Source organism: Melopsittacus undulatus, chromosome 1 (genome assembly GCF_012275295.1).
Source record: "Melopsittacus undulatus isolate bMelUnd1 chromosome 1, bMelUnd1.mat.Z, whole genome shotgun sequence".
Lineage (NCBI taxonomy): Eukaryota > Metazoa > Chordata > Aves > Psittaciformes > Psittaculidae > Melopsittacus > Melopsittacus undulatus.
Genome location: NC_047527.1, coordinates 44,635,259 through 44,659,842, shown reverse-complemented (window position 1 = coordinate 44,659,842; position 24,584 = coordinate 44,635,259). Strand labels below are relative to the sequence as shown.

The 24,584-nt window shown below is 42.2% G+C and overlaps 1 protein-coding gene across 2 annotated transcripts in view; it reads right to left on the bottom strand.

Annotated features, from left to right (window-relative positions):
• Positions 1–24,584, bottom strand: part of GAREM1 (GRB2 associated regulator of MAPK1 subtype 1) — a 99,730-nt gene that overhangs the window by 5,949 nt on the left and 69,197 nt on the right. Inside the window, exons 3-4 of one of the 2 annotated variants that reach the window (XM_034063593.1) lie at positions 14,100–14,230; positions 3,705–4,883 (exon numbers count right to left, since the gene is read on the bottom strand). In XM_034063593.1, coding sequence (XP_033919484.1) covers positions 3,705–4,883; positions 14,100–14,230 — 1,310 coding nt within the window. The remainder of the gene's footprint in view (positions 1–3,704; positions 4,884–14,099; positions 14,231–24,584) is intronic. The other variant, XM_034063602.1, reaches the window with a different exon arrangement.

The window sequence follows — 24,584 nt, the reverse complement described above, 5'->3', positions numbered from 1 at the left end:
TTTGTTATTGAATTCAGGCATAAAACTCTTCAGCCATCTTAGTGCTGTGCCCCAAGGATGCCTAAGGACTTTGGAATCTTTTTCCCGCAAGTCAGACTAGGTAAACTTAATACTGCATGCCACCGAATATATACTCATGGGGTTAGAGAGATCATTCAGGGGAGCTCTTGGAGCACAGCAGACGGTCAAGGGCTTAAAGAGATTCTTTCCTGAGAAGACTGCTGGCATACAAAGGTGCTGGCACAACAAACTATGTCAAGCTCCCTTGCTGACCTAGATTGCAGATCAGAACAAGGCCATAAATAATACTGGTTTGGAGTCCTAGTTGGTCCCTGTCACAAGACCACAATTACAGCTGCCACACACGGCCCTCTGGAAACCCAGCAGAGGAATAAAAAGGAGAGATTTTGCAGATTAAACTGACATAGCCAGGGGAAACTTCAGAGAGGAGCTGCCCTCACTAGGTCCAAGAGAACAACAATGAAATAGAGGAGGGGAAGAGTCATGGTGCGACAAGACCATCACCTCCATGGCTGCTGCTCTTAGGAAATATTCTTTCACTCAGAAGCACTGGATGCCATACAGCTGCCAGGCACAGATAAAGTGCATTTGCACTGCATGTCCCAGGACTTTTATTTGTCACTGTCCAAGCTCTCCCATGCTCCAACACTCCTTCCTGTGACCTGGGTACGGTGACCTCTTTCTGATGGTGTGAGGTGCTACACTGATTTAAAGACCTCTGCTCCTTTCCCTTGGTGTCACCCTGAGCACCACCAGAACCACTTGACCCTGTCACTCCTGAATCTGGGCATTATAGTGACCATTTCTTAGGTCATCCGGGTGAAACCCACCCTATCGCTGGCACGACCATGAGTATAGTGCTCCTTGCCAACAGGCGCCTGAACTTCCAGCACACTCCATCAGGGACTTGCCTTCAATCAATCAGCCTCTGATTTTATGCAGACGAGTGGTGGGGGACTGAAGCAATCTCTACTTTACAGCCCTTAATTCAGGGACCATTTCCCCCCCATCCATCTGCCTTCAAGCTACTTCGATTTTCTGACAGGTATTTACAAAATACATGTGATATATCAGAATGCTTCATCCTGCCAGAGAAAAGGAAACCAGAACAGCTTCTGAAATACCCAAATGTCCTTTTCCCTCCTGCAAGCAGCTCCTGTACACACACTTTAAATTCAGTGCAAGCAAAAATACAATTGCCAGCCAATCTTTATACAGGAAGGCTATGGAATATCATTCTAGGGGGAGTGATGACTAAACCGCATGTTCACCAGCCGCTCCTGAGATCTACTTATTCTATAAATACCCTACATGGAAACCATGCAAACATCTCCTTGGCCCCAACTACTGATGAATTCAGTAGGTCACTGATACTCATTCCAAAGCTGTTCCAGGAAGCCACAAACCCGAGTCTAAATTATTATCATCTATGGAGACGTAGGGTTTTTATTCTGTTTTAGGTTTTATGGGCTTACGCCCCCTGCCCACTTCTAAATGGAAGCTAATATCTTTAACAGATACATGCTATATGGCTTGAAAACAATACTGAAATTGCTGACAGCACTCACACATTACCTCAGTAATGTAAGACACACATGACAGAACTGTCAGTTTTCAAAATGACCTTAAAAGACAATGCATATAACTTTCCCAAACACCACCCTGCTGCCCCCAGAAGGGAGTCACTATTCCATGAGGTTTCCTCAAGTGTGAGGGTCCACACTGATGCTGTGCAGTTGCTCCATAGCTCTCCCAGCATCCCATCACCCACGCCTCAGCCATGACATCGAGTCACCCTTGCTACAGCCATGACTCAGGGGTCCAGCACCCCCCCCCCCGGCCCAGGGTCTGCCCTCACCCTGCTGTAGGGCAGCCTTCCTCCCTGACCTTCCCTCGCCCTCCTGCCCGCTCCCTGGCACTAGCTCCAGCGCTCCTTTGACCCTGCACTGAAGCAGTTCAGCTTGCAGAAATCAGCAGGAAACTAATCATTTTGCAGATCCAGACCTGGCTGCCTGCCCGAGTGCCAGAGCCAGCACAAAAGAGGAGCCAGGACCATGTGGTTGGGAAAGGAGGAGGAGAAGGAGGAGGAGAAGGAGGAGGAGGGTGGGACCAGCCCCGCACCAGTTTACATCAGTGTAGGCTGCCAGGGAACCTCATCCCGATATGGTGCTGCTGGGCACCTGGCCAAAGGAGTCTGGACAAAGCAGTCGTGCATACCTGACCTCTCAGGCTAGGAAGTGCTCTTGGGTTCCTGCACTTAGACATTATCTATAAACACTCTTTGCTATGAAGAAGTAACGTCTTGACTTTCCTGTCTTTCCTGAAGCTGCTGCAGCTGCTTTTTGGGGAAGCTCTGGCAGCACAAAGGGCTGCAGTTATGCATTTTGTGCCTACACTGGGGTTCTCTCCTCTTATCACCACAACTCCTGCACAGCCTGGCCAGGGGATCCCCACGGCAATACACTGCAGACTAACCCAGCAAATACATACAACTTAGTTTTCAAGCACACTGAGACTGGAAAGGCTCTGGCGAACACTGTTGGACTGTTAGATGGCAATAAGAACGGGATGGCATCACCATGGTTTGCTGCAGTTTGAACTTACTGAGTTTCAGCTTACCATGAAGCCACACTGTTGAAAATACCTTAGGACTTGCAAATGGAATGATATTTTTTATATATAAGTTCAGCAAAAAACCTGCAAAACTAATTTGTTAAATAATATTATCCACCAAGATTTACATGACATAAGAATGTATCATTCAAATTTTGCTAAAGGTTCCAAAACACTCTTTCCTGAGGGAATTTTTTATTTTTCCTTTCCTTTTTTTAAAAAATTAATGTTTAGGACCATGTCAAGAGACCATGTAATGAATGGATTTTCCACCTAGTCCACAAAAGCTCCTGTTGATAAAACATATTTGTATTTGTGCCTCTGAAGTCTCCTTGACATTTCAGGTTTGGAGAAGTGATTTCTCTCATGCATATTCATTAGAAACCCTAGGACAGGAAACGTGCTTTGTTTAAAATTGACTCCCCTAGAAGGGTCATTTATAAACTCTGCACAGGTCCTATTCAAATGTATTTTCTGTCAATAAGCAGTACAGAACAATTAGCTCAAGTCTAGTTTGATGAAGTTTCCTTGAAGACAAAGACAATATTCTTCAAAATCATCCATAAATTCGCAATAGATAAGACAATCTCATTAACAAACACTTCAAATCCATAAAATTTCTAGCTGCCTTCATTATAAGGGCCTGTTAATCAAAGATGCACACACTAAGGTGATCTGAGGTAGTTCCAAGTGGGGTCATGTGCCACACACTTCAGCCACAGAAAATGCAAGAAAACATGGAGAGACGATGTGGACAGCAAGGGAAGGAAGTGACCTAGCAGTTCTGAGACCTTGTTTGTGTGAGCAAGAAAACCCAATAAATATCACATGAAAGTATCAGGATTAAGCCACATGATCAATTGTATTAAATACACTTTTTGGACATGACTTACATTTAGAAGTAGACTAGCAGAAGTTGCGCATCTCACAAATTCTTAACCGTTTCCTAGCCCTCCATATCCACACCACCTCCCTCTCCCCCCAGTCTTCACTAAAAAAACCCGATTTCCAAGAAAACTTTTCACCAGCTAAAAACCAGAAAGAAACCAACATAAATAATCCTGACTTACTGCTTCTGATTTGGGAGGCACTGGAGGTGGAGGTAGGGAAGCATCTGAAGACTTTGTGGTTGTTCCAACAGTTGCAGGCACAGGAAGAGATGCAGTACCATACTTTGATCGGAAAGACCCTCTGTAGTTGTCACATTTGTTCTTCTCACTTAGCGAGCGAGTGAGAGGCTGGTCACCAGCCTTTCCAGACCCTTGGTCCAACCACAGCTCTTCGTAAGGAAGTTCTGGTTTAGTAGGCAGAAACATTGATTCTTCGCTAACTTCAGGGAAAAGGTAATCACTGCTACTGTCACCAGACTCCTGGTACTGAAGAGCATCATGAGAGAACAGGGCCCACTCGTTACACAAGTCCCTGCAGCCATGGAGGTTCACCTCACTATTCCCATGCAAGTTGTTTCCATAGACACACACTGAAAGCCGATGGAAGGACTGCGTAAGCTCGTCTCGTGCGTAGCTGAGGGAGTTGGGAACGTGGCTGTGCCCCGTGCATCGGCTCTTCTTCGGGCTCTTGCAGTCTTCATTCCAATCAGTTTTCACATCTCGCACGGCACGGGAATACTCATCTATGTCAAACTGTTCCTGGCATATATTAAACCAATGCTGGATGAGGGATTCGTGCCACAGCTCCCCCTTTACCAGGCTGTCAGGTAGAATAAATTTCGGAAGTGACAAGTGCAACGGAAAATGCATGGGAATAATTTTGTTGCCACGAAGTACACAACAAACCACCACAGTCTTGGTTTGAATGTTGACAAACTTGTACCTGTGCCCTTCACGGATAAAATGCAGGTCATAAGGATTCCTTGGGGTAGGACTTGGCACAGTCACGTTAACGGGCAGCCTGGTTTTCTCTACTATATTGCGAATCGTGTGCTCACCTTCTTGCATCTGCACCTCCAGTGGGCTGCGGGTGCTGAACTTGCCCTTACACTGGAAGGGGAGACTGATGCTTTCGTTGGTCCTGTGGTTCATGCAGATGAGGCAGGGCATTTTGCCTCTGCCTAGCTTACTAATTGAATTAAGCTTCCCGATTTTTTTGAAGATGGTGTTGAGTCGTGACTTCTCCTTAGAAGATTTTGCATAAAGGATTTCTGCTTGCCCCATTAAGGTGAGCTCATCCCCAGTACTAAGGGTAATGTTGTAAACTTCAGTGTCTTCATTGCACTCACCTGAAGCCACCTGTAAAACAACAATAGAAAATCTGGTTTAAGACTGAGATCTGGTTTAAGCTAGTGAGACTGAACTTACAAGGCTATCTATTGGGAGAAACTGAACCAACTTTATTTGGACAGCTGAGTAGTCAAGCACAAGGTGTTTAACCTGAAGCTCGGTCAGGGAACCTTTTTCATTTTCCTGCACATTCCTGCGTATTACCAAAGGGGAAACAGCCACATGAAACTGCTAAAGAAAGCATGAGATCAAACACAACCGATTTTTAAGGAAAGGACATTCAAATATCCACTTGTGTCAATGCAGCCATCACAAAGCATGTCTGGATTCCCTTGGGTATCTTTTTTTCCCATGTCCTTGTTTTTGCAGTTTGCTAGAACTTATTTGCCAGGCTCTTGAGGGAAGCAAACTTCTTCCCATCTTCAGCTCCCTGAGGAGCAGAAAAGGTGATCTCATCATTACAGATGAAGCATACCCCTTTGATAGAATCTCTTCCAGGCTAGGGGAAATGACAGATGACATCTATTCCCTGAAGAAGTCAAGAATATTGGTCTATCCCATATGCCTAACTCCCCCTCTGCTTTGCTCTCCTAGTCATAGACTTCCTTCCTCATTTTTTGATCATAATTGCAATTTAAGAGATTAAACAACATATGCACAGCCATGTGTGTGCTTTTCTAGTATGGAAATGGTACTGGAAAGAGAGAGAGAAAAAAAAGGAAGGCAAACCAGATGACAGAAGCTCATTTGTTCCTGAAGTTATTTCCTTAAGACTGGAATAGCTCTTTACAGACAAGATTGCTCTGCTCCATATTTGAGTGCTTTAATGTGAAAAGCTCTTTTCAGGCACCTAACAGAACCCACCCAGCTCATCCTCAGCAGCAGATACTTCCTCATAAAGGAAGGTACATCAGGTAAACTCTACTGGCCTGTTACAGACTGTTTCATTTGGAAATATTTAACATTAAAGAAATTGCAAATGAAAATATACGCTGACACTGTATATCCCTTCCTCACCTTCGCAACCCCTGAAGACTTCATGAAGCTGTCTGAAGTTCAAATTCTGGGCTTCAAACTTGGGTATCATTACAGAAGAGCCACTGCATAAAATCAAGGCTGTAATTCCAACCAGTTAATAATAGAGAAGCGCTGTGAATAACACTTCCTCTTGTAAAACATGATCTGCAATTCACCCCTATTTGTGAAGTTGTCATTTACTTCTGCAAGCCTTTCAGAGCAAATGCACAGGCAGCTCAGCACCTCCTTAGCACTTCAGTCCCAAGGCTTCCAGAGAGGAAGTCATTCAACCCTGAATTATCTAAACAAACACTAATTGGTCTAACCTAGGAAACTACTAGGATTTATGGTGCATAATACTCATTCACAGTTCACACCACTGGCTAGACAGCATTCTGAAATACAGCCACATGAAAGGAAAGCACTCTGTGTTTTTGCTGATAACACTGGTGTTATACTCACTGCTGGTTTCTCCTCAAAAGCACCATAGAGCGCTGCTTTTGAGCTGCAGTCTTTGGTGGAGCTGTTAAGGGCTGAGGAAATGCAGGGCTCTGTGCATGCACCATTCCATCTCCCCTTCTCATTCTGAGAGGGCTTATACTGAAATGACACCATTTTCTAGCACTGACAAGTCCACACAAATGGCTTCTCTGGACAACGCCAGCTACACTGTCAGATACTTCAACTTGTGACAGTACAAGTTCTGGCTTCCTGCGGGACACTGACTGGAGCAAGGGAGGTGTCACAACCTACGGCTGTGGGAGCTCCTGCTTAGCCAACTTGCAGTTCCCTGTTGGCTCACAAACAAACAAGGCACTGTAGAAGGAAATGGAGGGTCAAATGTGAAGCCACAGAGGCAACTAACTGGCTGAGCTTCAAAACGTGTGTCTTGCAAAGCAGCTGCTTATTGATGGCATCCATTTCAACCCGCCAAAAGCAAATGGATATTTAAATTCAACAGGCATGTTCAAAGATAAAATCATTCTCAGTTAAAAATTCTGGAAAACATGCTTTCTTTTTTTTTATAATACAGTCACAGATAATAACAGGTAAAATAAAGCTGAATTTTAGTGTGCTGGAACAAAAGAAAAATTGTGCCACATTTCTAGTCTGGCACTGAGAAAAATCCTGTTCGGCATTCTTCCTTCTGAACAAAAATATAAGGTATCAGCTGATGTCCAAAACTGTAGTAAAAACAGTGAAAAAACTACATGAAAAGTCCAAGACTGCACAACTTTTATTCCTATCCACTAAACGCTGCTACAGTGATGTTAAGGCTGCTGGTACAGCAGGCTAAGTATATCTTAAAATTTCAGTCCTGAAAGTCAAGAAAGCTAACTCCTCTCTTTTTGTGCTAGGTTATTCATTCACCACCACATGCTGATTAACATTACAAAGCATACACGGTGATCAATATGTGTTCCAGGCTATTAGCAACAAATATATACCATACATATATATATATATAAATCTCAGTACATATCGTACCATACACAGCAATGCACAGCTATCTCTTAAGTTTTTGTTTCTCAGATTACATAGCTATATGATCTTTACTTTGCTCTTGTAGCAAAGACCTATGAAAATCAAATTTGCTCTGTCCTGTTCGCTCAAACATTTCACTTTATCAATAGCCACAAAACTTAGAAAAACATCAACAACGGACCATGGATATTAGCACAGGACATCAGGTCAGGCTTGCAGAATCCTCCAGGTTGGACATGACTCATTCAGTCCAACCCTCTCTTCAAAGCAGGTGTAGTTATGGCAGGCTGCTCAGGGCCCTGTCCAGTTACATTTTTAGCTTCTCCAAAGACAGAGAACCCACATTTTCTCTGGGCAAGCTCTTCCTGTGTTCACCAACCCCTGTCTTAGGTTTTTTGTTTATTTATTTACTTTTTTTCTTATACTGGAGCAGAATTCTCAAGTTCCAACTTGTGCCTTTTGTCTCTTGTCCTCCACTGGGCAGATGGGTAAGTCTGTCTTCTTTATATCCTCCCTTTCAGAAGGCACCACAGCAGAGATCTCCCCTCAACCCTCTCGAGGCTGAATGAACCCAGATGTCTCTGTCTCTCCTAATACATATTTTGCTACAGCCTCCTGACCATCCTCATATATTGGACTTGCTCCCACATGTGAATGTCTTCCTTGTATCAGTAGGTTATTGGAAAAAAGCCATTTCCAAAACTGGAAGCAATACTCCAGCTATAGTATTCCACATGCTGATAGGGAATAATCACAGTCCTTGACTTGCAGGGCGCACTCTTGTTTATACAGCCCAATACGCTGTTGGCTACCGTTGTTACACCACCAGTGTTGTCTGCTGGGTACCGCTCAGACTTTTCCACAGTGTCACTTTCAGCCTGTTGCAGAGCTTATGGCATCTCAAGTGCTGAGCTTTGCACATGCCTTTGGTGAACCTCAAAGGGCCCCCATCAGCCCAGGAATCAGTCAAGCACAGCAACTCTTCAGAATAGATTTGATTAATGCCATATAGTACACTTAAAGACAACATGATCTGTGAGAAAGTTCTTATCATAAATTATTCCTAAAAGGTAGAATGGGTAACACCACACCAGACTCTGCTCCCTCTACCTTCCATGCTCCCAGCACTGATCCAGCAGGATGTGCACCTTCAAGCACCCCATGTTCCTTCACACCCCCGCTAAGAACATCCCCCATGCACCCTCTGCTTCTTGCTATGCCATCACTGGCAGGGTGTAGCAGAGCCCTATGCTATTTCAGACACTTGGACCTGATAGTGGAATGTCCCAGCCCACACACGACACAGCGTATCACTGGTATATATGACAGAGAAGACAGCACCGCGCTATCAGAATGGCAGAATTAAGGTAGTCCAGAACACAGGCTGACGCAGGAATAACCACATTTTTTTTGTGGCAAACTATTGGGATCTCTTCATAATTCTGGAAAATGGGTAATGCTACAGAAGCCAGAAAGCACTCATGAAACCTTCACTCAGCTGCATGGCATACCTGGGAGGGCTGACTTTGCATTCCCAGTGGGGCTCTGCTCTGCTCCACACATTCAGCTCACTCCCCACCTCCTCCTTTGCCCACATCCAAGCAGTGCTCTTGCCTCCTTTGGGACTTTTGCCTGGTTCAGTTTTCAGCCTTCAGGTGTGAAGACCCTGCAGCTGGTAGGAAGCTGAGACTAGCTGAAGGAACAAGGGGAAGGAAGGCAGAACTACACATTGTCCTCAAACATCTGAATAGTGGGATTGTGTCCTCGTATTTTATTTATGTGTGTATGTGTCCTCCTCACATCTTTTTAAAACAGGATTTGTCTGCTGGGCAATTTCAGTGCAGTAACTCGCAGCAGTAACCACATGATGCCAATAAGATCATAGTCCTGCAGGTGTGCACATGTCTCTATCTCCTCTTGTTTACTCTCCATGCTATGTGTGTTTGCACAGAGGCATGTAAGCTGGGCTTCCAGTAAAGCCAACTTAGTGGCTGGAGTGCCACAAATTCATTCCTTTGTGCTGCTCTTCAGGTGCTCTCCTGCTGACCTGTGATCCCCCTCCAGGCTTTGGGCATCTATTGCTGACACTATCACCAAAACTAGTCTCACTGCCTCCTGCAGCTCAACCACCCTTTAAGAGGTCTTCTGCCTGGGCACACCTTTGCAAGAAGCTCTGCTGCCTCTCCGTGCCTCAGGAGAAAGCTCAGGGCACTTACTGCAGCCTCTCCCTGCAGCAGCTCAGTCTGGGTGGAGGCACTGGCCCCTGCTGGGGTAGATGGTGCAGACCCCCAGCCCGAGCTGAAGCCTTCACTCTCGGATGAGTGCTCACCATTCTGCATTGAGGGTCAGGCAGGATGAGTGCCCTTAACGTGTGCAGATGGTCACAGAATGGTGCCTGGCTGATAGCAAGTCTCTTCACCCATCCACTCCAAAGCCATCTAGAAATCACTGGTAGATGTTTGAACTGAACAAATCCTAATGCAAAAGACCCACAGAATCAGAACCTATCACATGCTGTACTTACCCTTCATCTTCCTGCTGCTAGATATTCCTTTGTACTAACTGCTCCCTATTGATGCCAGGATGCTGAGGGGTTACGGGCTTACAGACAACTTACCAAACACACTGCAAAACCACGGTGGATTGAGTCACTATAGTGTTTCAAATTTCAAGACTCCTGCAATTCGATAACATTCAGAAGCCAATTATATCTACTGCAGAAGACAGCATCAGGACAGTGATGAATGAGTATTTAGGAAACATGTTCTTTTGGGAAAGCTCAAGGATATTGTTTCTTTAGCTTAAGAAACAGTTAACTCAGAAAAATAGATTCTGATAACACCTGAGTCAATATTCTATCTCAGACTCCAATCGTTCTAATTTGTTACAGTTTGAAGTCTTTAATCACTTGGACACATATGAAATCCTCATAAAAATGATTTGTGGCTTTATATTGCGAGTTACACTTTTTAGTTTTTAGAGTGACGCAAGCATTGCATTCACTCTAAAAATTCACAGTAAGGATTTTTACTTTTTTGGTAGCTCTTTTCAACAGTGAGGTCTCTGATTCGGAAGTTACTGCCCATGGTTTGGACCATTAAAGCCAAGGGACTAACCATAGCACTGGAGAGAAAACATGATTTTCTTCAGGTCACACAAAATGGATAAAAGATTTTTAAAAAATGAAATGAAAGGTTTTCATACACACACAAAAAAGGGCAATTTTATTCGGGGAATTTGACAAAATTTAGTGAGACAGTGTCCCAGTTTTCTGTTATAAAATATCTGTCTCCCAAGACAGAGAACCATCTCATGAAGTACAACTCTTCCTGTTAGTATACACTCATTTCCCTTTCAGCTGAGAGGGACTTTGCCCTGATTGCTGCATTAAAAGCTGGCTTCAGTGCTGTTTAGGGAGTGGAAAGTTGCTATTGCAGAGTTTAAAACTGCCAGTGTAGGTGACAACCTCCTGTATATGTGCTTTTTGGAAACTCAGGGTGAGTTTATCAGAGCAAGCAGAATTACAATCAAGTCAGGAAATCAATTTTGCTTCACTGTACTGCATTAAGAGGTGTCAAAAAAGGAAAAAGAAAAGTTTTCACTATAGATTTATTTCTGCCAAAACACACACTGTATGGGCCAACACAGTCAAACCACTGCGAAAAGAGGTTCACCTTAAAAAAACAGACAAACGAGGTATCACAAGTTCACAGCAGCTACACAATGTCTTTGATAGGAAAGAAAAGAAACATTACAGGGCTAATTACCTAACCCACCTTTCCATCCTGGAAAAGCTCTGCAAACAGCTTCACAGCCTCTCCAGCGAGACTTGGTGATATCTTCAGGACAAAAGTTATATCCCCAGCACAAAAAATGATATCCCAGAGGATATGAAGGGCCCTGAAACACTAAGTGGGCTGTTTCTCAGAGTACAGGAACTCGTGGCTTGTCCAGTGTTCAATCTACACAACACTGCTGTTTTTTAAGAGAACATTCTGTGAATTGTCCTTGGTAGGATGTGGGGGTTTTATTCCTGGTTTTAAGTCTTAATGCAAATAGCTTTCTGGGTATTTGTACATACTGCCATCTGTATGAGACTAGGGCAGTTGAGTGCAGAAATCTAACTCCAACAAAACAGAACAAAAATAGCCAACCTTCCTCCCCTTCCCAACCTAAAGGGGGCCTACAAGAAATCTGGAGATGGACTTTTTATAAGAGTATTGATAGGACAAGGGGGAATGGTTTTAAACTGGAAGTGGGTAGATTTAGGTTAGGTATAAGGAAGACGTTCTTTACTGTGAGGGTGGCGAGACTCTGGCACAGGTTGTCCAGAGAAGCTGTGGCTGCCCCATCCCTGGCAGTGTTCAAAGTCAGGCTGGACAGTGGAAGTCTAGTGGACATCTAGTGGAAGATGTCTCTGCTCATGGCACAGGGCTGACACTGGATGATCTTTAAGGTCCCTTCCATCCCAAACCATTCTGTGATCCTATGATGAAAACTTAGGGGAAGGAAGGGAGACCTATCTCACCTTCCCAGGGTAAGATGGTTTATTTTTCCCTTTAGCAACTAATACACAAAGTAAAAATAAAGTATTGCCCCTGGAAAAGATCCCACAGCCCATCACAGCGAGAAGGCAGCTTGCTAAACAGCAGCACTACCTGTAAAATCCTACCAGAGCAGCAAAGGATTTACACCAGGGAGCAAGGTTTGCACCAAGCTGAACAATAACCACAGCATATTGGCGCATGTAGGCAGAACTCAACGAGCACAGACAAACAAAACCATGCAGTGACTGCCTGCCTGATGGCACCCTGTAACTCTACAAGCTCTTTCTCCAAAAAAATACCCATGAAAGTGTTTGGAACAAGAAAGAATTCCCAGACTGCAGAGTTACTCCTCATCTTAAATGCTTCATAGGATATTTCAGGCTATTTTTTTTTCTTTTTCTATCAGATTACCTACCTTCTGATATTCTCTTCTGAATTTAAATGGCCACGCTGCATTGGACAGAAATCAACTTACTTAGTATTCCACCCTTTGCTCTTATCAGTTTGACAAGATCTCCCCTATATTAAAATTTTAGTGTACATAATTCTCTTGCATGTAAAGGGTTCTTAAGCACTTTAATAAATCCTGTTAAGTTCATTTATTTTTTGGAAGATTATAACCTTGGAAGAGAGTTCTATGAAACTGGAAAAACTGCCAAGAGAAATACTGCCAAGATAACTGTGTAACTAGGTTAAACCTGAATTATTATTACTGTTATTTACATTAAGGAGTATCACTATAATACCTTCTAAAAATGGATTTGATATCTAACAGTGAGCTGTGCTTATTTCTCAGTTTGCTAAATATAACAAAGGGTTTTAAGAACATTCTTATTAAACTCAAGATATAACATTTACATTTAAACAAACCTGCAGACAAATACTTTTCTCCCTATAAAGTTAAAGCTACACACCTTACTGTTCCACTCTCCTGGTCTGGTCATTGATCAATTGAAAAATAATGGCACAGCACTGGATAAGGCTAGCAGTCCCAAGGTAAGACTGATTTTCCTGGGTAGAAATGAAATTTTCTTGTTGCCTTGAGTTGCCCAGCTATTTCCTAAACACATAGAAGTGTTCCAACTTTCTCATGTAGCCTTCATTCATGAAAGGCTGTATTTTATAGGTTCTGGTCAATGGAGAATATAAATGAAAACGACATATTGTCTTGAAAGGCATGAGTCTGTGTCACTGAATGAATTAACTGATGAGCTCTCACACAGCAGTCTTCAATCTTGTTACAGACCTATAAAAACTATGGACTAGCAGTGCAAGAAAGAGAAAAAAACATTAAAAGGTTGTTATACAAAGCCCAACTCGCTACACATGGGACTAGGAAACTATATTGGTTTTGCAGCAGCAGTATCAACCAGCTTTCCCTGTAGGGTACACAATGTGGATCTGTGCCACTTCATCCCAGCTCTTCTATCAGTCTTAGGTGGTGTATCAACTAAAGCAAACCAGACAAGCTTGAAGACCACTCTGCTACTCTGGCAGAGCTGACCTACGTTATGTAGTGTCACACATTACAGGCAGGATAAGGAAGAACAAGTTCTGTCTTCAGTGTTTCATGTCACTGCAGTGTGTTTGGTGACAGCAAGCTCTTTTACACTCATGGGATTGCTGACCCTTTGATGAGCCCAAGAGGTGTGCACATGCAAACACACATACACACTGAGAACAAGTGTGTCCTTTGTGTTTTGTTTTTTCTTTTTGTTTTACTCACAATGCTATTTAGCTGCAGTAATTTCAAGACAAGCAACCCCATCATTTCACCCTGTGTGCTCTCTGAGAATAAAGCTTTCTGGACAGGGATTTGAGCAGCTGCTGCTTAGCAGAGAATAAAAATCACACTGCTGAAGGGGGATGAGAAAGGGGGCAACAAACAATATTTGTTTAAAATATGGCTGAAGCATCCTAATTAGATGAATTATTGGATGGATCATCAGCACTGCTCCCCAAAGTGCCATAGGACAGGAGAGCCCTTGGAGGACACGTTGATTTAAGACGGCAAAAACAATCTCAGAGAGTACCATCACTGAATGCAGAACACTAAAGGCCCGTTTGTGTCTCAAAAATCACACTTCCCACACAGCACCATTGCTTGCTTGCCATGTATATAAAGGTTGTAACAGTTAATCATTTAGACAGGGATAAATATTTATTCAGGGACTACCTTAACGTTGAATGTTATTTCCTCCATGACGTAAACTCGTTCAGGAAATGCTTTAGCCACCTCCTCCACACTGTTAAAATACTGCACTGGCTCCTTAATATCTCGGTCTTGTTCCAGCAGCTTAAACTGCCCTGAAAACAGATGATAAACAGAAGAGTTGTAAGATATTTATATTGGACAACTGTCACTGTGGCAACTGCTGGCTCAACTTCTTCACCATTTTGCCCAGTCAATTTTTCCAGCTAATAGCAGCCAAACCAGAAGACAGAAGATTGCAGAGAGTCTCCTAAACCTGCCACGAAGGGCACCCCATTGCACAAGGTCAGAATGAAAAGCACGTGTGGGAGCTGAAGTTCAGTTAAAAGAGATCCTTTTGACACATGCTGTCTAGAAATAGTAAATAACTATGGAAGCATTTTTGTGTACTTAACTCAGTGTATTAGTACTTGTACAGACAGCAGTTTCTAGGGTTTACTATTAGAAGTTTTACAGAAAGAAAACACCCATTATCATACAGCCCCGAAACAATAAACATAAGGGTTTGGCTTTGTTTTTAGCATCATGAAGCAGCTATTAAAAAATGCTAGGCTGAAACCCTTTTTCTCCTAGGCTTCCCCAAGAGTGGCAGAGCATTTAATTCTCCTTAACCATAAACTGAGTCATTTGAGAACTTCAGCTAACTTAAGAAATTAAAGCATACACATATAAAACCCTTTTGAAGGTGGTCGCCTTCAGAAGAGCATTAGAAAGATGTGTTTCTTACTGACTCTATCTCCTTCCGGCATGGAAGCCTAAGTTTCCCAAGTCTTGTAAAAGGCAAGAACTAACACGGAGGCAGCTGCCCCTGGCAGATATGCCAAGGACAGCAAGGCACATAATTGCTTTCTTCTACAAATACAGTGATAATGAAAGTTTAGATGGACACATTTGCTGCTTGCATGACTTAAAATGTGTGGAAATCTCCTCAGACTTAGAAACACTGTCAGTTAAAGGCTGGTCTCAGCAAAAGAACAGCACAGCAAGACTCAATGTAAGAAACAACTGCAGAAAATGGGAAAAAGGCTGAGTAAAATCAATGATTAGTGCTTCTCCTCTAAATCATATTTTTAAATTAGCAATGCATGCAGCCACTAGATTCTTGTTCCCAAACAGTGGTCAGCTTCATTAAAACACATGCAGTATATCAGGATGTCAGCCACCTACAGAAATATTTTCTCACTCCTTCAGCATTTTTGTGCACAACACCCTGCTGCCCCTATACATCCCATTAGCCTTGAGACATAGTTGGGGAATTCACCCACACTGAACTACTTCAGGCCACCTGGCAGCAGAGGAGGAAATGAATGCAAGCTCAGCAAGCCCTGATGCCCCATAGGAAAGACTTGTCCTGCCACCCTTCCAGGTGTGTGCACACACTTGTACACACATGCACACACCAAGAAAGGTGGAGAACAAGAGGCTCAGCTCCTCCACATCACCACAGCATCCTGCTGACAGAGGCACAACCTTTTAATCAGTACACTCGAGTACTGTGGTTGTAAGCCTAAATATCAACATTCAAGACTGAAGACTTCCTTTTATTCCCTTGCATACATTTTGTCTTTCTAAAGTGACCACAGTAACTTTGAAGTATTAACACCAGAGCAAATAAAGATGCTGGTATTTCCCACTGCAAGACTGCATTTTGCAAATGTTTAGTAACCTTCACCACACTTTAAAAATCAGTTGCCTTGGAGTTTTCCTACCTTTGTGTCTGCTTCAGGACACGCTATTATTTGAAGTTTAGCCAAGACAATTCATGTGCTTTGAAGACCAATACTGGGGCAGCAGTAGCAGCACTTTTGTCTGACCTGCTGAGGCCATTCCTGCAGTATGTTATAGCAATGGAGTTGACTACAGGATGGCTTCTCCAGCATTCTGCCTTCAACTGGAGTAAACAGCAGCCACGTAAAGAGGACTTTAAGCACAATTAGCAATACCACCAAGAGTATCCACACCTCTATGAAGAACCCATGGGTCAAGGATGCCCACAGCAGGGAAGAGGTGTCTTTGGGCTTAGTAGCTCCAGAGGTTTTTCATCCTTGTACATTTCTTTAATTACTTACTGAATGTATCTGAAACTCTCACTGTACACATACCCTCGGTCTTGAAAAAATTTAGCAACTTCTTCTTCCACAGACTTTACATTACCTACAGGATTCAGAGCAGAAATTGTAGGAGTGACAAAGCTACACCTAGCAGACACTGTGGGTAGCAGCAGGAAACCTGACCGTCGGCAAGCATTTGTAAAAATGCTTCACATACTCAATAGAAACATTTCAGCATCCTAAACCTGAATTCTTCAGCCTGTCCACTCTGAGCCTTTTTGGTACAAAGCAATTAGAGGACCAGGCAGTGGCACCTCTGGGATCAGGGAATCAAGCAGGTGCTCAGTTAACTGACACTGGAAATCATGTTGTGATTGATATCTGAGGCACACGCAAGGAATGAAGAGAGAACTGTGCTTTTCAATCCCCATCCCATCATGCAGACCATGTAAGTCCTGGTTTCAGGATTTCCCCATCAGCCGCAGCCTAGCCAAGAGGATGCATTCCTTGGCTCCACAGGTCCTTTCCCCTGCAGGCATCCCACTTTCCTGAAAAGGAAATTCAGGAGTGGGGGGAGCCGAATGAAGTCAGACCTCCTCCTACGTAAAGTAGGATGTGCCAAGACACCACAAAGCAGCAGGGATTGAGCTGCGCCAGGGAGCATCTGACAGCACATTAAAACTACTACTTCGTAGTGCAGAGCCAGTAACTGTGCTTCACAGATAATCACTAAGGGCAAGATGTTCTTGAATTTTACAGAAGTTGTCAGACACCGCTCATTCACCATGGGCTGATCTGAGGTTGTTGCTTTCTCTTGCTTACTTCTCAGTTGCTGTCCTCTGACTACCAACACAGCCACCTGGATGCAGCCTAGTCTGATTTGCAGGATTCCCAGCTGTGGCTTACTGTTTGAGGCCAGCTGTGATTACAATTTATAATGGCATTTCATACTCTCAGTTCCCTGAAGAAAAAAAACCTTAAACCACAGCAAGTTTGAGTCACGTCAGACAGACCTAAGTCCAGTGGAGTTACTTTTGATTTAACACTCTCCCCTATGTACAGAATGGGGTTGAACAGAATAGTGCATGGAAGCCACACAGGGTTGTTTTTTTTTTTGAAACTGTGAGATACAGCAGTGATAAAATTTCACCAGCTCAGAAAGAAATTGAAAACTCTCCCTCCAGAGCAGGAATTGAGTTGGGCACTGTAACAAAGCATGAATTCACATGAACGAAGAAGGAAAACAACATACTGAATAATAACACACTATACGGATAATACTCATCCAGCACTTTGAATGAGACAGTGGTCTTTAATTCTAGGTTCTCTAGTTACTCTGTTTAGAAGCATACTACTATTTTACTGTGACTGTTATGACTTTAACAATAGATAGTCCAGTCTGGTGGCAAGAAAAGGCCGGTTACCCATTACAACCCAAAATTCTACAAAAAAGTCACACATTCCTCAGCACCGAACACATGCTTTAGGCTGTGTCTACAGGGAGTAGGGTCTGCTATCTATTGTAGAATTACTCATGTTCTCGTAAAAACAATTAATAAATCAGCTGGAGCTTTGCTTCGGTACAAAGACATGCTCAGAACCGTCTATGTTGCTATCTGTGCCATCCTCCCCTTCCTTCAGCTGAGCTGCGCAAACACAAAGCCGTCTGTGCCTTCACTGCTAATAAGCAGCAGTTCAAGAGGAGGTTGACTACAGAGGAGTACACACAGATCCCAAAGCATATAATAGAAGGGCAGCATTAATCTCCTCCTGTTACGAAATCAAGAAGTATGCTGTGCATGGAAGCTGTCAGGGCTAGATGTTAAAATGCCTCTCCTTTGGAAAAGATGGTTTATAACTCAAGATATTATGTAGACTTTTAAAAAGAATTATTTCCTCATTGAAAAAGGCAGACTTTTTTATTGGAAGGAGAGAAAGAAGGGCTGAAGAGGGGCCTACAATACACATTCGAGCCAGATGTCAAGTAACTAACTAATAGGGAGGAAGGAGACAATTTCTCATTATGTTTCTCCCCGGTCTCTGTTCAAACTGTCATAAAAAAAAGACAGCATGGTTGAAATACAAATTAAATGAACATAAATCTGGCTTGACTGCAAGCTAAAGTGGGATTTTATTACACTTCACAAGAGGCACGATTTCATCGGGAGACTTTACAAAGCTGACATCAAGCTAAACAAGTCATAAGGCAATTTAACTGTGTGTTGAGAATTTAACAAAAAATTAAAGAAAATGTAAAGCTAAAACTGTACTTCTGCAGAAGTTCACCCTTCTCTCTTACTGGCACAAAAAGAATAATGAAATGTTTCCCCACTAAATCAGTGCAGGTTCAGAGAGATCAAAAAATCTGTAATACCTACACGGTCCACTGCGCAGGTGTAGTTACTCCCTTGCAGCCAAGTACAAGGGAGTGATGAACAAGCTCTATATCTCTTTATCTTTCAGTCTGGCCTCTGGCAGGCACAGTATTGGAACAGTTTCAATCTAGTATGTATTATCTCTGCAGATTATGAATTCTTATTTCTCTGTGAAGGTACTTACAGCAAAGACAGTAAATCCAGTACTGCTGGAAATGAATCCAGAAAGATAAAAAGGCAGGGAAAGACTAAACCAGGGCTTATCTTCCAGTTTATAGAGGCATTTATTAAAATTCAGTAGTAGCAGCAAGATCAGTCCATCATCCTTCTAGCCAGAAGCTGGCCCTGCAACATCTGTGAGCAGGGACATTAACCATTTCTTTCTGTCCAAGCCTTCAGGTTGCTCCTGCTGCCTCCGCTGCTTAGAGGTTCTTGCAGGCTTATGTATGTTCACAATGCAAATCACCTCACACAGGTTATTTCCATAATGTAAGATCCCCTGCTTTTTGCAGCAACTTACCCCTTACCACCAAACAGTCCAGCCATTTCCAACAGTCCAATGAATGCTTCCCAGACAGAAACTTTCATTTTGTACTGCACCCGTACTGCACCTAGATCAAGTGAATCCTTATCGATGAAAACACATATATGCTTATATACCCAAAAGAAAAGATGAAAAAAAAATCCATAAAAGAAAAAAGTAGCTGCACGTCATCAGCAGGAAACATGGAAGGTCACTGAAACATCTGCACAACACTGCATCTGTCACCTGTGAAATGATTCTCCAAGGAGGCAGGAGTTGTATTGTCTTTCAGCAGCTTTGATTGTAAGTCTCACATCTCTCTATGCAAGACTGTATGCAAAGCCCAGCACTTCTCAAGAATGTTCAGATGGCACAGCAGGGTAGCAAAAGTACTGCAGAGGCTTATGTTTCATATTATTCGTTGAATGTTGACTGCATTTCAGTGTTTCAAAGAACAGCAGAGATAACTGAAAAAGAAAAGGCTCTCTACCTGCCAGAATAACACCACTTTGGAAAAAGACAAGATTTTGTCTACACTTTCAGCATTCCTGTGCATCAAGCTGATAAGAAATAACTTTGTTTTCCTCCCCAAAAAGGCACAGTTGAAAAGCATAAGCCTAAAGCATAAATAAGGTGTAACAATGAAGAGCACAGAGAGGTGGCTTGCTGTATATCAGAAAAATGTGGTTGCATGAACTGGAAAGTACATTTCATCATGCCCAGTTCTTCTATAGACCTGTACAGTCCTCAGCTGACTGTGTACACAACTGACCTCAATGCCTGATATAGAAATGAATTCATCTCAATGTGGGGCAATGGAAGGAAATCTCAGTTTATGGCCTCACTTATCACCCCATCAACTAGATCATACAGTAGAGTTATTTCATCCCTACCTAACACTTAGAAAAGACAGCCAGTCAAGAGAGAGCATGGCAAACCAAAGACTCTAAAATAATAGATTAAGATGCAATCCTAACACACTCATCAACATGTAATTTTTTAAAAAAACATTTTTTAATTTAAATTAACACTTGCCAATAGTCTTTGCATAGATCATACATGTGTCATTTTGCTGTTGCAAGTGCTGTCATAGCAGTGGCTGTAGCTGTCCTGAAAATAGTTAGAACAAAAAAGAATCCATCACATCTTGGATACAGCTAATAAATGACCAGAATCTAGGTGTAAAGTTAATATTGCAGCTGTTTTGGGGACCTATCACTAAGCAAATGGGAAAAGGTCTGGCAGACATGCAGAAATAATGATGAATGGGAAATAAATGCCTTGATTCACTTTTGTCATCTTCCAGTTTGATGAAACTGAAGTGTTTGCTCCCAGCATTCCAGGAGAGAAGACCTCTGTGCTCAGGTCCTCTGGAGTTGCCAGGCCTCCATGGCACAGGGGACAGTACAGGCGGAAAAAAGACTCATTGCAGCTATAAATGTAATTACAGAATCATTTTTAGCAGCAGGAACAGACAGTAATCTGCCAATGAACTAGTGCAGACAGCCTCCCAGCTCTACTGTCCACAGAGAGAACACTTGCTCTGTCACCTTAGGATTTCTTGTTGAAGGAGCTACTGATTTCACCTCAGGCTGGGACCCAGCAGCAAACTAACATGGATGCAGTGCTATAAGCTCCTCCTCTCAATCAAATAAAGAGTAAGACAACCTAGCAGTACAACTTCATCGTCATCTGCCACACTGGTGTCTTCTAAGAGCTTTGTGAAAAAGGGTTTGGGGAGCAGAGAGGGAAGTGTTATTCGTAGGAACTTCTGTGTTTAATTTTTATACTGTAGCCTACTGAAAGAATATAGCAAATAATAAAAGGGTAGAGAATACAGCAGGAAAATACACAACGAAAGTCTTAGATACACAGCTTCCAAAGGATAATGACTGGGTCACAAACCAGAAAAGCTACAACTGAATCTTATTATTGTAATCACCATGAAATAGCTATTAAACAGACTTTGAAATACTGCTTCAGTGTTTGAGGAGCTGCCTGTCAGTACTTTTTGAAGGGAGGGAAAGGGGTGAAAAGGACCTCTTGTGCCCCCACTGTACCCAATCTTCTGAAAATTTTAGGAATGTATAAAAAAACCCAACAGATGAAGCATGAACTAGGGACATATCTAAGTAAACATAATACAAGTAGAATTCATCAAGTGTACTGGAGCTAAACTTATGGCACTGCAAAACAGAGGGCAAGGCACAAAGGCACATTCAGTCAGGAGAGATTGTGCAACATTTCATGGGGAAGGAGCCTTCAGAATGAGTAGTTTTATTTCTCGGAAGTATTATGAAGATTTTGAAGCCTTACATGCCTTTATTCCTCTCTATGTTATGTCTGCGGTACAAATGCCCATTCAACCAAGAGAGAATGAGTCAGGCATCACAACCTGGTGAGACATGTTTAAGCAGAGCATCAGCATGCTGACACATCACCTGTGCATACACATAGGCACCATTCAGGAGATCAAGGAAGGGAATCCAACCAATTTTCCCACACAGCAAAGCAATGCTTGCTAATCAAAACCTCTAATCCTATGCTGGCAGAACAAAGGGCATGGTACAGACTAGTGTTCTCTTTTCTCTTATCTTACTTTTGACTCTTAAGCTGCATAGCAAAAAAAAAATAATTCAGTTCTGTTGGCAGCATAACAAAGAAAAATCAGTTCAAATTGTGACTGATGATAGCTTAAAGCAGATTTAACTTACATATATTACATGAGAGGGAATTTTGGGTTATAGATGATGTAAAAAGACAGGGAAAACAAGCCTAACCTCTAACCTTTGTTTCATAAGTTATTATCATCACAAATACAAGATTACCACAATGAAATGTTCCATTTTACAGGGTCACATGTTTGAGTGTCTGGACAGTAATTTAACTAGATTTAACTTACTGGGTTATCATTGATCTAACTTGTAATTAACACCACTCTATTCCTTTCCCATGTGCTGCCAACAGACACCAAGAACATTCCATAGGTGGCATGTTAGTTCACATGCTTAAGTGACCATGCAGATGACTGGTGACTACTGCACTGTCTGACTTTCCTAATTACTATTAACAAAAGCTGTTGCTACATTCCTGTTGAATAGTAAGAGTACAAAGACATGCACATGAAGATGGCATGCTCTCCTGGTGAGTATCAGAGCTTAGCCAGATTGCAGTACAAACAGTCATCAAGAGAATGAGCCCAACTAAGCCAACTCAAAGCCTGCATGAAACAGGGTTGAGATAACCATGTTAAACAGCAGCTGCCCAACAACAAAAGCTTTTCCTTATGTGACTCCTAGCACTGTTCCCTTGGTACTTGTTAAGTGGATACCCGCTTAGACCTCAGTCAATGAAAATGGTCAAGTCACTGAAAGCTTACAGATCCAACCTACTACATCAGCATCCAGGATCCTTATGAGAAGATCTGCTGGAATTTCTTGCCAACAAAAAGGAATATTTGATAAGACTGTAAAGCCAACTTATCCCACACTTAACAGAAGCCTTCAGCAAAAACTGCTGTTGCCTATATGAACAGCTGGAAGAGAAAATGAGGTAGAATCAAAGGCAAAAAAAATACATACTTACGGTTCTTATTGTACTTTGAATCTCTTGTTTTTACTGTTTCATTTATATTAACACTGATTCAGGGTTAAAAATTAATCTTAAGAAGTAGAGACCCAGCTTAGGTACGTCAATGCAAAATGAACATCAAACCTTCAGCTGGATGGCAGACAAGTCTAACAGCATCTTACATTGTTCTGCCCAAGTTAGATTTTCCTATTTTAGTGGAAAACATCACATACATTTAAAATTAAGAAGCAGCACAGACTTAATCTGCCTTTAGATCTATTCTTAACTAGGTGATCTCCTCCCAAGTCATCAGTATACACTCATCCCAAGACATACATATACCAAAAGAACAGGGTTGTTTACAACAGACTAACATTTAATTAAAGCACAAAGTTGAGATGAGAGTAACAGAATAAACTCCTGGTTAGCATTTGAAATTAGTATTTCTAATTTCAAGCAGACTTAAACAGATCCTATTAGAACACCTGTTAAAGGTTAGCCAAGCATGCTAGGATTTTTAATAGCACAGCTGCATAAAAAAATTCTGCCTTTACACCATGAATTCCCTCACCTCATTAACACTGATTTCAGTAGAATTCTGAATGTGTAAGACTTATTCTTTAATGCAGAAAGAGCAAAATCCTTTTTTTTTTTTAAATCCAAACAAAATTTCTAACCATTAGTTTGAAGAAAACACAGTAACACACATTTGTTCTGTTTAGGCTGACATCACTACTGCAATGATGCAGTTGTGGTTCATAATCTGTGTGACTCCAAGTACTGAATAAGTAGAGAAACCCAACTCTATCCTTGGTCATAATACAGATTGCAGAGGTTCCAAACACAAGTAACTTGTGGATTTACAGCAGACTCAGCTTTTTGGATTTGGTAGCCACCTCTTAAAAACCAGATTTGACAGAAGTGGCTTTTCCAAGCAACTTCATACACATTCTTCTATTTCTTGGCAAGTTGAATCTTTTGCAACTGCTGAGTTTAATCATTAACTTTGCCTTACTGAGTTTATTTATTTATTTTGCAAAAGCTTCAAAGACCACACTCACCAAAACTTAAGATCTTAGTGTTTCTGCCAGGGTGCAAAGACACTTTCTTCAATCATAAACACTTTATGCTTTCTGTTCCTTCTCTGACAGATCTTTTTTCCTCCTGCTACTCCACGCGAGTATCCTCATTTCTATGGCTTGACTTTAGCACCATTCATTGCTTTCTTGCTCGCTGAGCAGCCTTTTGTGCCTTTCAGGTTCTGACCCTGTCCCATGCCTGTTCCCGGCATGAGTGTAGGACGGTGTGTAGTGAAATATTCCACTCCATAAGGACAGTTATGTCAATAGCCATGCCTCTGGCAGGCACTTGCACTGCACTAAACAAAGCTAAAGAAAAAGTGCATTCACGGAGCAGAAATCTTGGAAATGTACACAGATCAATTCTGTATAAAAAGTGCTTTTGTTTCCTGTTCAGGAACAGGTTTTTTAATTAACTGGATGGGAGGAGCTGTAAAAACCAGGAACAATGACTGAGTCAGCAGCTCAGTCAGTTCTTGGTAGCTTACAGGGCTTTACATGAGACAGAATAAACGTATTTCACTCAGACTGAGACATTTTTATCAATGTGGAGAGAGACTTCAGTGCCTGGGCTTGGTATCCTGAAAGACCGTCTGTGCACTATAGAGCAGCTTATTGTTTCAAAGCTCATATCTCATTTGCTTTGTGAATATACATGTGGTTTACAAGCTCTAGAGAGTCTGTATTTTTTCCCTCCTCCTCCTACCCTCAACTTAAACCTACTGAAGTATGGCACTCAATTTACTGGAGAACCCGTCACTTAGCTCCCAACATTTGTGTATCACCAATGGAAAGGAGGGATTACTGTTTTTCTATGTGATTAAAAGACAATTTTCTTGGGAAGGTACTAT